Below are 14404 nucleotides of genomic sequence, written 5' to 3'. Positions count from 1 at the left end.
GGTGTGAAAGCCACGGAGGATCCCAGGGAGTGGATTCATAAGTAGGAGGCGAGGCAGGTCATCAGTGAGGATCCCAGGGAGTGGCCGCAGTGACTGTGCCCAGCAGCCCTCCTTAAGGCCCTGCCCTGGTGCCTGCGGCTCTAGGAGATTTCCTGGGTAGTCCCAGCACACGCACCCTGTTCAGGCTGATGTTGCAGCCCAAAGCCATTCCTGTGTGCCCGGCCTCCTCTGTGCCTGGGCGCTCTGCACATCTGTGGCCGGTGTAAGCACCTCTGCGAGCTTTCTGAGCACCTGCTGCCCCAGCGCCTCCTCCCCATCCCTCTCTGTTTTGTTGCTCCTCTCTCTGGTTGTGAAAGTCACACCTGCTCACTGGAGGACTGCTGGGAGATGCAGGAAACGATCAACACGAGAAAACCATTGAGAGCCCCTCATGTAGAAGCTGGGATAGGATTTGCTTTGCACCTGCCTTTTCACCTATAAAATCTGGGATAGGATTTGCCTTGCACCTGCCTTTTCACCTATAGAATCTGGGATAGGATTTGCTTTGCACCTGCCTTCTCACCTGTAGAAGCTGGGATAGGATTTGCTTTGGACCTGCCTTTTCACCTACTGTTTTTCGAGCATTGTCCCGTGACATGCAGTATTTTAAAGAATCTGATTCTTAAACATCTTTGTCAAGTTGATAGAATAAAATGGTATCTCTGCTTTATTTGAAATTCTTTGATTACTAGGGAAGTTGATTATAGTTTTGTTTTTATCATTTGTGTGTATTTTTAAGGTTTTAAATTTGCTTTTTGTATTTTTTTATTGCCATGTATTTTTATATCAGTTTTATTGAGACATAATTACAATAAAATTCAATAAAATGCATACCTTTTAGGTGTACACTTAGATGAGTGTTAAGAAATATACACACCCAACCGGACACAGTGGCTCATGCTTGTAATCCCAGCACTTTGGGAGGCCGAGGCAGGCAGATCACCTGAGGTCAGGAGTTCGAGACCAGCCTGACCAATATGATGAAACCCCATCTCTACTAAAAATACAAAAATTAGCTGGTCGTGGTGGCGGGCACCTGTAATCCCAGCTACTGGGGAGGCTGAGACAGGAGATTCGCTTGAACCCTGGAGGAGGAGGTTGCAGTGAGCCGAGATTGCAGCATTGCACGCCAGCCTGGGCAACTTATGTAATTACTGCTACAGTCAAGATGTAGGCCCTTCTTGTCATCCCAGACAGCTGTAGTTGGTCCCCTCCCAGCCCCTGCCCCGAGCAGCCATCCTGGGCTGAAGACGGATCTCGCCTTTAAGACGCTTGTGTGCATGGAGTCCAGCAGAACCTGCCTTCCTTCAGCGAGATGTTTTTAAGATTCATTCGCATTGCTGTGTGCATCAGTAAACGATTCCTTTTTGTTTCTGAGAAGTCCTTCCCCATGTGGGGAGCACCACATGCTGTTCATTCACCCACTGAGGGACAGCTCGGCTGCTGGCGGTGACACTTACAAGAGCATCTGTAAACGTGTGCATGTCCGTCTGTGTGGACTGGTGTTTTCTTTTCTCTTGAGTCCATGTTTAGCGTCAGATTGCTAAGCTGTGCACTAAGTTTATGTTTCACCATTGTTCCACTGTCTTACGTGCTCACTGGTGCCATGGGCTCCAGCCGCCCCGTGTCCTCGCCAGCACCTGATGTTGTCTTGATCTCAGGTGCCCAGCCATGTGTGGTAGGAGGTCACTGTGGACTTGGCGTATGTTTCCCTGACCACTTGTGATGTTGGGCATCTTTTCCTTTTTTCATTGGCCATTTTACATCTTTTTTTCCCTCATTTTTCTGTCTTACAAACTTTCTGATCAAATCTTTTGTCTGTATTTTTATTGGGTCATTTATCTTACTATTAAGATAGAATTCTGGGCCGGGCACAGTGGCTCATGCCTGTAATCTCAGCACTTTGGGAGGCTGAGTCAGGCAGATCACTTGAGGTCAGGAGTTCGAGACCAGCCTGGCCAACATGGTGAAATCCCATCTCTACTAGAAATACAAAAAATCAGCCGGGTGTGGTGGTGCATGCTTGTAATTCCAGCTACTTAGGAGGCTGAGGCAGGAGAACCGCTTGAACCTGTGAAGCAGAGGTGGCAGTGAGCCGAGATCTGGCCACTGAACTCTAGCCTGGGAGACAGAGGGATACTCCATCTCAAAAAAAATAAAAAGATAGAATTCTGTATATATTCTGGATACAAGTCATTTGTCAGTCATGTGTTTCAAGATATTTCTCTCAGTCTGTTGCTTGTCTTTTTATTTTCTAATGGTGTATTTTTGAAGTTTTTTGTTTTGGCGGAGTCCGGTTTATAATGTTATGCAGTCCACGGTCTTGGAGATGTTCTCCTGTTTTATTCTTGAGGTTTGAGCGGGGCTAGCTGGGCTCTTAGCAGGATGGTTTTGGTAGCTCTTGAATCAGATTAAATGGTATTTAATTTGTGAGCAGTAAGTGCTCACAAAACAGAAATCAGTGTAAAAATTGGGTTTTGTTTGTTGTCGTCTTTAGAGCAACCTTGAAATTAAGCAAGTTGATAGTGTCTTTTTGTTTCTTTCATTTTAGATCAACAGGCGGTCCTTCGGGTCGGAGTGGACATCGGATGGTGGCCTGGAAGAGACAATTGATCCTTTTTGGTGGCTTCCATGAGAGTACACGGTTGGTACCAAGAATGGAAAAATCTTTCTCTCCTGAAGCATTAAGGAGTGGGCTTTTTATAGGAAGAGCATTCTGAATACACAAGAAAGACGCACCCATCCTCCCAAATCCAGCTTCATGGGCTTTGGGCAGCCACACAGGGCCTTGCCCTCCAAAAAGCCTCACACCTGGCCTCACACTGGCTTCATGCTGTATTCCTATTGAAATTCTTAACCATTGTTGAACAAGGGACCCCATATTTTAATTTTACACCAGGCCCTGCAAATGATGTGGCTAGTTCTATCTAAAATGGGGTTTTGGCTGGGCATGGTGCCTCACGCCTATAATTCCAGCACTTTGGGAGGCTGAGGCGGCTGGATCACTTGAGGTCAAGAGTTCGAAACTAGCCTGGCCAACAGAGTGAAACCCTGTCTCTACTAAAAATACAAAAATTGGCCAGGCATGGTGGCACGTGCCTGTAATCCCAGCTACTCGGGAGGCTGAGGCAGGAGAATCACTTGAACCCAGGAGAGGGAGGTTGCAGTGAGTTGAGATCGTGTCACTGAACTCCAGCGTGGGTGACAAAGTGAGGCTTTGTTTGAAAAAAAAAATAAATAAATAAAATGGGATTCTCAAACCTTAGCCTGGTTCAGAATACCCTGGAGGGCTGGTTAGAGTGCTGATCGCAGCTCTGTCTCAGAGGCCTGGAGTGAGGCCCAAGAATCTGCATTTTAACAAGCTCCCAGGTGATGTTGACGTTGCTGGCCAGGGGACCTCACTTTGAGAGCCACGGGTCTGTAATCACTTCAAAACACTCCTGTCCGGGAGAGCAGTGATAGCACACTCTCCACAGCGATGCCAGAAGAGGCCTGCGGTTCTCTTTTGATGTCACGTGGGTGTTCGTGCAGCCGGGATGGCTGCCTAGAGTGAGCTGCGGGCTCTATTGTTTTAGGCCTGTCATCTGCTCACATACCTTCTTGAGCTTTCTTAGTTCAGTCCAGAAAAGCAAGACACAGGGGAGCTGGTTATCCCTGTTTCTGTCATAAGCGCAGTAGTGTTCTGAGTGAAGTGTCACAGACTCTACAACCCTGGTGAAGGCCATCTTTGAAGGGCTTTCTGCTGGCCTCGTGGTGTCGGAGACAGTGGCTGTCTGTATCTCCGGGGCCTCATTTGAAGCCCTCTTTCTCTACTGGTCCCTCAGGAACCAGCATGGCAATTGATTGATGTGAAGGTGCCACTTACACCTTTGTCACATGGTGAGTCCAGTTGCACCCTCTCGTGATTCTTGGTCCATCGTGATAAGTCTGAACAGCCTCCCAAAGTGCTGGGATTACAGGCGTGAGCCACCGCACCCAGCCAGGTTTCAGATTTTCTTCACTGATATACTCTCATTAATTTTGTGAATTGGGGGGAAAAAGGTATCCAAATTCTTAAATACTTTTCAAGGGGGAAAGATTTAAAAATGTAATTCAAACTAAAAAGTATTTAAGGCTGGGCATAGTGGCTCACACCTGTGATGCCAGCACTTTGGGAGGCTGAGGTGGGTGGATCACTTGAGGCCAGAAGTTTGAGACCAGCCTGGCCAACATGGCGAAAACTCATCTCTACTAAAAAATACAAAAAAATTAGCCAGGTGTGGTGGTGCACACCTTTAATCCCAGGCACTTGGGAGGCTGAGACAAGAGAATCGCTTGAACTGGGGAGGCGGATGTTGAAGTGAGCCGCCATGCCCGGCTAATTTTTGTATTTTTAGTAGAGACAGGTTTTCACTATGTTGGCCAGGCTGGTCTCGAACTCCTGACCTCATGATCCACATGCCTCGGCCTCCCAAAGTGCTGGGATTATAGGCGTGAGCCACCGCACCTAGCCTTATGTTCATTCTTAAAATTTATTTTAAAACAAATAATTGTCAGAATGCACACATAAGTTTGTCAGAGCATTAATTCATTACTTACTATGTGTAGGACACTGAGATTGTACAGCCCCTTCCTCCTTTGAATTTACGGGTTATAAATCAAATCATGCTTCATGTTTGTTTTAACTTGCAACCATTTTAAAATCAGAACTTTGTTCAAAGTTATTGTTATCTTGCTTAAAATTATTTAAATACCAACTATGAGTTTTCCTTAAACTCTATTCTGCATTTATAGAGAAAATATTCTGTATTTATCTTACGTGCAAAGTAGAATCTTTGTACCAAAAATCTGCGACCTGAAATCTGAAAAAACAGTGGTCTGTAGCAGTCTTTTAAAGATTACGAGCTTCCACATTTCCACATTCCTCAGATTCTATATGAAGAGCCATCGTCCTGCGAAGGATGTGGTCAGTCTGAGTTGCAGTCAGCAAGGTCAGGTTATCTTTTCTTTCTTCTGTTTTTGAGACAGAATCTCACTTGGTCGCCCAGGCTGGAGTGCAGTGGCGCGATCTCAGCTCACTGCAGCCTCCACCTCCTAGGTTCAAACTATTCTAGTGCCTTAGCCTCCTGAGTAGCTGGGATTATAGGCACCCGCCCCCATGCCTGGCTAATTTTTTGTATTTTTAGTAGAGATGAGGTTTCACCATATTGGCCAGGCTGGTTTTGAACTCCTGGCCTCAAGTGATCCACCTACCTCAGACTCCCAAAGTGCTGGGATTACAGGCGTGAGCCACTGTGCCCAGCCTGTTTATCTTAAGACCAGATGTGGCAGCTGGTGCTGGGTAAACTCCCTGTGACTTTTCCTGCTTCACACAAAACAGGAACAAACAGGAGAAAAACCGGGCACTTGAGACTTGGGCTAGAGCTGCTTGCTCTTCCATGTTTTCTTTCCTTAAAAAATCAGTTTGGCTCTCCTTTTTGAGTAGCTGGAGAGCAGCCCCTTACCCTTTCACAATTATTCTGTCAAAGTTCCACATTAGGACAGGACGTTCTGGGTGTGCCTTAGAGTCTCCCCATGCCTCCAGCAAAGCTGCCACTTCCCTCTTCAGCCCAGTCTGTGTGCTGGGTCCAGCAGGCACTGAGCAGCGCAGGGCTGCTGGGCTTCCTTGCCGTGCTGTGATTTCGGGCGCAGAGGATCAGCTTCTGTGGTCTTCAGTTTCCCCAGAGCGCCCAGTCCCCTCGCTCACTCCTCCAGTCCACTGTGGGGCCTTACCGCCCTTGCTGCCAGGCTGCTTACACCTCCGTTCTGATCGTCCCATTGGAGGCGCCATTCACTGCTGCCTTTACGGTTGCATACCTAGTAACCTAATGGAATTGTTCGTGATTGTGTTAACTGTGTAAGAAAATGCAGTATGGCTTTCAGATTAAATTCCTCTGCCTCTGTGGGCCAGCATTATTTCCGGTTTTCAAATGCAAACTCACACGTGCTTGTGGTCCTTTCATATAAATTCAAACTTGAATTAAACAGGTGACTTGGTAAAAATGTTGCGCTGTCTCCAGGTAGACTGTGTCAAGATTGAGTTTGAGGAGACCTGACTGGTGTCTCTGGCTTGTTGCAGGGAAAGTGCCCACGTTTCTGTGTTGATTGTTGTGTTGGTGTAAGAGCAGAGGAGAAAAATGGTTTGAGTTTTTTCCCAAACAGTAGGAAATTTACCTTTAATTTAAATCAGTTCAATTTTTAATGTCAGGGCTTTTCCCAGTGTTACGGACCCTGACAGCTGGTGTTCGTTCTAACCAGGGATTACATCTACTACAACGACGTGTATACCTTTAATCTGGACACCTTCACATGGAGCAAGCTGTCCCCGTCAGGGACAGGGCCCACACCCAGATCAGGCTGCCAGATGTCCGTCACTCCCCAGGGCGGCATCATCATCTACGGGGGCTACTCGAAACAGGTAAGGCCCGGGGTGGGGAAACAGGCAAGGCGCGGGGTGGGGAAACAGGCAAGGAGCGGCGTGAGGAAACAGGCAAGGCGCGGGGTGGGGAAACAGGCAAGGCGTGGCGTGGGGAAACAGGCAAGGAGCCGGGTGGGGAAACAGGCAAGGAGCGGGGTGGGAAACAGGCAAGGAGCCGCGTGGGGAAACAGGCAAGGAGCGGCGTGGGGAAACAGGCAAGGAGCGGCGTGGGGAAACAGGCAAGGTGCGGGGTGGGAAACAGGCAAGGTGCGGGGTGGGGAAACAGGCAAGGAGTGGGGTGGGAAACAGGCAAGGCGCGGCGTGGGGAAACAGGCAAGGCGCGGGGCGGGGAAACAGGCAAGGCGCGGGGCGGGGAAACAGGCAAGGCGCGGGGCGGGGAAACAGGCAAGGCGCGGGGCGGGGAAACAGGCAAGGCGCGGGGCGGGGAAACAGGCAAGGCGCGGGGCGGGGAAACAGGCAAGGCGCGGGGCGGGGAAACAGGCAAGGCGCGGGGCGGGGAAACAGGCAAGGCGCGGGGCGGGGAAACAGGCAAGGCGCGGGGCGGGGAAACAGGCAAGGCGCGGGGCGGGGAAACAGGCAAGGCGCGGGGCGGGGAAACAGGCAAGGCGCGGGGCGGGGAAACAGGCAAGGCGCGGGGCGGGGAAACAGGCAAGGCGCGGGGCGGGGAAACAGGCAAGGCGCGGGGTGGGGAAACAGGTGAGTTTCAGCGTGGGAAAACAGACGCTGCTGTCTGTGGTCTCTTCAGTTTCATGAACATTGAAACTTTCACATGGGATTACTCATTGGTTGAATATAAACAGTTCTTTGTATTGAATTAGAAATAGAGATAGTGTTAATCGGCTCTTCTGTGAACTTGGTGCCATGTTAGGGCCCTGTTCTGTTCTCCTCCACATCCCTGTCAGCAGTGCAGTGTGAGCGATTCTGTGTTCTGAGGGTCTCTTTCCTGCACCATGGACACTCACTACTGTGTAGTATTCCCTGTGGAATGAAATTCTCCTCGCTCCTGTTAATGGGCTTGTTCCTTTGGTAACCTGAGAACAGTGCTGACAGGAATGTTCTCGCGCCCACACTGGAGCCTCCTGCTCGTGGGGCGTGTGCTCCACAGAGGCGGCTGGCGCAGGCTCTGTCCTTGGCACTCAAGTGTTCCTGTTGCTTCACTTCCATTTCACACTCTGCCAACCTTTACATTTCTGTGAATCTGAGAGGTACGAAATAGTATCTCACTGTAGGGTTTTTAAAAATCCTTTGTATTTTGAAAATTTTCAACCACAGCTAACTTGAAAGAATTTTACGGGGAACACCTGTATACTCCTCCTAGATCCTGCTATTAAGATTTTGCTATACTTAGGCCGGGCACAGTGGCTCATGCCTGTAATCCCAGCACTTTGGGAGGCTGAGGTGGGCGGCTCACAAGGTCAGGAGATCGAGACCATCCTGGCTAACACCGTGAAACCCCGTCTCTACTAAAAATACAAAAAATTAGCTGGGCGTGGCGGTGGGCGCCTGTAGTCGGTGGTAATTTCTTATGCGTCATTTACCCACAGTGAGGGGACACATTTTTACAAGTGCACGCACCATGTGACCCACACCCTGATCCTGCCGTGCCCTTCCCACTCGGCCCTGCTGCCCTCCCCCCAGCCCGGAGGTGAGGCTGCTCTGATTTTCCCACCATAATAGATCTGCCTGTCCTGGAGCTTCTGCTAAACAGAATCACCCAGATGTGGGGCCAGTCTTCTTTCACTCAGCTTTTCAGATGCTCATGTTGCATGTTTCTGTTCATTGCTACCTCATGCTAAAGTGCTCCATTGTATGACTGTCCCACAGTTTGTGGTTCTGTTTTTTGTTGATGGACACCTGGGCTGTTTCCATTCTTCAGAAGACACAGCCTTTGGAAGCAGCTGTGAATAAAGCTGCTATGAGCGCATCCATATGAATTTTTTGAGTGGCTACATGCGTTGGTTTCTCTTGGGTAAATAGATATCTAGAGTGGAACTGCTGGGCCCTGGGGTGGGTGTGGGTGTGGGTGTTATTTAATAAGGAGTGGTCAGCTCTCTTCCCAAAGCAGTGGCCGGCTCCACTTGCGCTGGAAATGTTGGGGAGTTCCCATCGCCCCCTGTTCTTACCAGCCCCGATGGCGTCAGTTTTTCCGTTTTTAGCTACTCTGGTGGATGTGTGGTACCTCATGGTTTTAATTTGCATTTCTCTGATGACTGCTGGTGTTGAGTGCTTTTCATGAGCTGCTCTTTCCTGAAGTGTGTGTTCATGTCTTCTGCTATTTTTAATGGGCTGTAGTTTTGTTAGTCGTAGAAGGTGACATTCTGGATACCAGTTCTTTTCAGGTGTGTGGATTACAAATACCCTCCCAGTAGTGGCTTGGCTGGTCACCTTCCTAAGTGTTTGTTGATGAGAAGCTTTGAGTTCTGATAAAATCTAATTTATTATGTTTTTCTTTTGTGATTATTGCTGTCTGTGATACAGGAAGACCTTGTTTACCTTCAGTAACAAAGATTTTCTTTCATTTTTCTCTAAAAATTATATGGTTTCACAGTTAGTCCCTTGATCTGCCCGGAACTAATTCTCAAGAGTACCATGAGGTGAGCGTTGAGGCTGTTTCCCCCATATAGATACTCACTTATCTCAGCATCGTCTGTTGAAAAGGCTTCTTAGGCCGAGCACAGTGGCTCACGCCTGTAATCCCAGCACTTTGGGAGGCTGAAGCGGGTGGATCACTTGAGGTCAGGAGTTCGAGATCAGCCTGGCCAACATGGTGAAACCCCGTCTCTACTGAAAAATACAAAAATTAGCCAAGCATAGTGGGGCATTCCTATAATCCCAGCTACTCGGGAGGCTGAGATAGGAGAATCACTTGAACCCGGGAGGCGGAGGTTGCAGTGAGCCAAGATTGTGCTACTACATTCCAGCCTGGGCAATAGAGCAAGACTCGTCTCAAAAAAAAGAAAAAAGAAAAGGCTTTTTATTCTCCATTGAATACCTTAGGAAGCTTTGTTGAAAATCACATGCCTGCAGGAACATAGATCTGTTTCTCCGTTCTGATCCACGTTCATTCTGCTGCCCTGGCAATAAAGGATTTCAGCCTTTTAATGACAATTGGTCAGAGATTGAACCAAGTTGATCGGAATGAACCGATTTTTTTCTTGGTCATCTTTTGTTCTGCACGGAGAAAATCACCCTATTTTCTGAAGTAGTGGCTGGCATCCGTCAGGCTTGTCTAGATACTCTGGCATGTGGGAGGGCACTGAGAACAGGCTGACTTGGCCGAAAGCCAGGCAGGATGCCCCGGTCTAGTGCTTTCTCCCAGCAGATTCGTCATAGAGTGCAGCAGGACAGTGAACAGCCAGACTGGCAAAGCTGTATCGCTTTCATCAGAATCGCATGTCATTCTCAGCAGCTGCTGTCTGCAGCCACATGCACCCGCCCTCAGTCTGACGGTGGATGATCTCAATCCACTTAGTTCAGTAGCTCTTGGCCCTGAGCCTGTGGCATTTGGAATTGCAGTGAAAAGCTTGTCTGTTTGGATTCATGAGGGATTTATCAGAATTAGCGAGAGATTTGAGTTGTGAATGGTATGGAGTGTAAAAAAAAGTCAGTAGCCTAAGCAGGTGGTCAGCTGCGCCATGGCCAAAGCGGCAGTCTGCAAGAACTGATAGAAACTTTGATACATGGCCTGTACCTGAGCTTGGGGCTGGGGGAAGCTCGTCCTTGCTCTGGCGCCATTACACCCGTACCCCCCCATGCTCTGTCCTCTTGGCAGGACCCAGCTGTGCTGTGCTGCTGCACGGCCCAGGCCAGAGAAGACCGCACACACTGTGGGCACACGCCTCTCCCCGATGCAGGCCCCGTCCATGCTCCCAGGAGGTCCTGCCACCCGTCACCCACCCTCACCTCACATTTCACTGAGCAAGTAGAGGTGGCTTGGAGAGTGCCTGACCCCTGCCCACTGCCACACACTGCACTCTCCTGCCAGAGCTAGCGCCTCCCCGGGGCCCTCAGGATCACACCACAGTGCAGCAGCTGGAGTGACCTGCAGAGATGCAAGCCAGGCCAGGTCTCCTCCATGCAGAACCCCCATGGTCCTCATCTCAGCAGGGCTGCCCCCAGCTTCCATCCCCCTGCATGTCCTTGCCCTTCTGCTCACCATCCTCCCTGCTGGAGACAGACTTGGCCATTGTCTCTCAGCCTGGAGAAGAGAGTCTCACAGGGCCAGACCTGTGTCCGCTTGCGTGCCTGGTGCCCGGACAGTGGCGTGCTTGACAGTGTTTGGTCAGTTGAAGGCATTCTGACCCTGGTTCTGCATGGCGAGGCTCCGGAGTCTGACATGTGAAGAGCTCGGCTTCATGAAGTGGACGGTAGTGCTCAGAGCCTTGACCTTGGGGCTGAACCTGCCTCTAGATTAAGAGGAACTCACAGACACCTGCCCTCCTTCCTCCTCCTGTAACGAGATCCCGTCCCAGGCTCCCTCAGGAGATGCATCTGAGTAGCCTCGGGAGGACTTTAAACACCCTCCAGGCTCTGTGCTGCCACGAAGAACCGGCAGCTTTGGTCAGTGTCGTAACCGGGTTTTATAAATTCCGAGTCAGTCTGGGTACAGCTAGTGCTTTGACTACGATGACTTGTATACTAACAAAAGAGATGCAGCTTGTGGCACAACAGACCCAGCAGCATTCATGTGTCAAAGACTCAGTCCTTAGACCCAGCAGCATTCACATGTGCAAAGACTCAGTCCTTAGTATGTGCTTCCGGTGTTGTGGGAGCTTCCGGAGAGGGGGAATTCTTGTTCCATGCTCCGCGTGGCCGTGGAGCATGCTGGCAGAGGCCAAAGCATCCTTTCATTTGCCACTTGGGAGCTGAGCTCCTGGAAGACCAGAAGCAGACAATTGTTGCGAGTGTGGATTGTATGACTCGGGAGATCCCAGCTGACCTCGGAGCCAGAGCTCCATGTCCACCAGGCTCCTGAGCTCCGTGACCAGCTCTCCCAGGTCACCGGCTGCAAGGTGTCTCAGCTTGTCTCGTGCTGGGGAATTGGGCGCGACAGTGGCTCCTACTCATGTTCCAGCACACACAGACCTGTGGCCACACCTATTTCTGGGTGTATTTTTTTTTTTTTTTTTGAGACGGAGTCTCGCTCTATCCCCCAGGCTGGAGTGCAGTGGGGCAATCTTGGCTCACTGCAAGCTCCACCCCCCGGGTTCACGCCATTCTCCTGCCTCCGGAGTAGCTGGGACTACAGGCACCTGCCACCACACCCGGCTAATTTTTTTATTTTTAGTAGAGACGGGGTTTCACCGTGTTAGCCAGGATGGTCTTGATCTCCTGACCTCGTGATCCGCCTGTCTCGGCCTCCCAAAGTGCTGGGATGACAGGCTTGAGCCACCGTGCCCGGCCTTCTGGGTGTATTTTTTAATGGCGAAGCTGAAAATGTTCAGGCTTGGAAAGTGACGGAAAGAAGTCTTGGCTGTGGGGTGTTGAGTGGCCGTTGGCCGTTAAGAAGGTGGTCTCGGATGTGGATGGGAAGGTGCCCTGGGGCCCAGTTTCAGGTACAGAAGCAGGCAGGGCCTTGTCCCAGTTCAGACACGCAGAGGGGCTTGACCAGGTTCCAGGAGAAAGGACTGAGTGACTGGAGAGGCAGGCATGGTGGGGACCCCGGGCTGGCTCTGCAGAAACCATCCCGACAGCAGTGTCCCCAAAGAGCCTGCGGCTGTGGCAGGGGACATGCGTGGGCTTCTGGAGCAGCTTCCCTGAAGCAGTTTTCAAAAGGAAGCTGAGTAGAAGTCGTGCTGATGGAAGTGATGCTGAATGTAATCGACAGTGGGTTATTGTAGCAGCAGCCCTGCCTAGAGGGGGTGCGCGGGTTCGTGCTGCTCTCGCCACAGGTGTTATTGTAGCAGCAGCCCTGCCTAGAGGGGGTGCGCGGGTTCATGCTGCTCTCGCCACAGGTGTTATTGTAGCAGCAGCCCTGCCTAGAGGGGGTGCGCGGGTTCATGCTGCTCTCGCCACAGGTGGTTGGGCGGGGGTCCTTTCGTCATGGGTCCCTCTCTCCCAAGCCCTGCGAAATGTGAGATGCCTCCTGTGCACTGATGTGGTGCGGCGTCTCCGCAGGGGCTCATCACCTGTGGTTGTGTGAGGTGAGGAGGGCACGGTGCATGCGGTCGCTGCTTGCCCGAGCTGTGCTCTTGATGGGCCGCTGGACCCGCGTCTGGCGAAGGTGGTTTAGGAGTCGTCTCCGGGCGCCTGGATGGACAGTCTCAGTGGTGTGGGAAGGAGCGGCCCCTGTGGTTTCTGTGTTCACACACGTCCGCTTGGAACCGACACCCTTTCCCTGCCTGATTGTGCTTTCGGTGAACATCGGTGCTGCCGTCAGCACTGTCTTCTCCCAGGACCAGTCGTCTGGCCGTCTCCTTCCACACACGCTCCCCAGCCATGGAGCGCCTTTATCTACCTACCGCTGCACCTCCGGCCCCTTCTGTGACCAGGCCTGAGCCGATGACAGGGTCCTTGGGGCGACCCTGAGTGTCTTCTGCTCTCCTGATGATTGAAATGGGTCAGCGTCTGAGCCGACAGCCGGTTGAGCCAAAGCGGCTGCATTGAGGACTCACTGCAGGCTAAGCTAAGTGGCCTGTACTTCTTTGGGAGGTGGGGTCTCATCAGGGGATGTGGCTGCAGGCTAAGCTAGGTGGCCTGTACTACATTGTACGGGAGGTGGGGGCCCGTTGGGACTTGGCATGTGTGGCCAGTGCTCCTCGAAACGTTCAGGCTCAGCTGTCCTGGGCTCTGGGGTCTCAGCCGGATGCTGAGTAATTCCAGAGCCAGCCCTATTGCACTCACCCTCCATGTTGACACTTGATCTCTTTCTCAGATGTCTTTGCATTCCAGCGATAATGTATTAGAATGAAGTCTAACGTCTCCAAAAATTCATGCAGATTCTGTTTACTTCTTTAGCATAGCCGAATCGGTTTTTGTGGAAAGACTTACTACGTGAATGTAAAGCTGGTTTGGTGTACACTAATAGAGCTTGAGTACAGGTGATCCAGAAAAACAGAGGGCCACAAGGCTGCTGTCTGTTACTTTCTTTGAAGACAGGTAGGTTGGATTTTGGGAAAAGTCACAACACTTCAAGAAAAGAAACTGCTGTAGAAGGAGGAGTTAGAAGCTGTTGGGGAGGTCGAACCGTGAGCCCTGTTAGAGGGTGTGGCCAGCCAGCTGTGTGCCGGAAGGAACCTGTGGACCTGTGTGAGCAGAGCAGGCCTTGTGAAGTGCTCCAGCTCTCTGGCTTGCATGGTCTGGAGGGAAACTCCTTATATATTGTAGCATAAAACATTCCCCTACAACCTGTTAATTCTAAGAAGAAAATGTTGCTGTCAGCAAAATGACAGTTTACATAGACAGGTGCAGGGTACTACAAGGAGACAGACCTGCCGAAGCTAAGCAGCGATTTGAGTTTCTGATAACAAATAGAAACGTCACTGAATTCCTTCCTTGTCCCCCCAGCAGATGAAGTCTCTGGGTGTCAATTCAGTTCCCAATAATGCTGGGCCCTTAGGTTTAGAAAAGCAGGCACGGAAATGACAGCCATTTTCTATCAACCTGCTGCAAAAAGAGACTAGTCTCAATCACTGTCTGTGATGTGCAGCAGCTGCATCACTTGAATCGCACAGATGTTTCCAGAAGGAGAAAAAAGAGACCTAGACTCAGTTTCCACTTCCTGAGATTCAGATCACTCTCCATATGGCCAGTGTGGAGCCCTCTTAGTTTAGGACACTCAGGCCCAGGTGGAAATACAGTGGATCATTTGCATGTTTCAAAAGGAAAGTGTTTTTCTTCCATTATACTAAATACAGTATGTGTTAGCTATAAGAAAAATAACTATAAACAAATATTTCCTTGCTCTAC

General features: G+C 50.5%; 1 protein-coding gene across 17 annotated transcripts in view; it reads left to right on the top strand.

The window, feature by feature from the left end:
* The window catches only part of KLHDC4 (kelch domain containing 4), a 71108-nt gene that overhangs the window by 32366 nt on the left and 24338 nt on the right, over window positions 1-14404 (top strand). For all 17 annotated transcript variants that reach the window (XR_010137694.1, XR_008514333.2, XR_008514332.2 and 14 more), the window contains 2 exon segments: window positions 2591-2683; window positions 6316-6475. Coding sequence is in view for 13 of the 17 variants with exons in the window: in XM_063717075.1 (XP_063573145.1) it covers window positions 2591-2683; window positions 6316-6475 (253 nt within the window). In the remaining 4 variants the exon portion in view is untranslated.

The sequence above is a fragment of the Pongo abelii genome, chromosome 18 (assembly GCF_028885655.2).
Source record: "Pongo abelii isolate AG06213 chromosome 18, NHGRI_mPonAbe1-v2.0_pri, whole genome shotgun sequence".
NCBI lineage: Eukaryota > Metazoa > Chordata > Mammalia > Primates > Hominidae > Pongo > Pongo abelii.
This window is presented reverse-complemented; position numbering and strand designations above follow the sequence as displayed.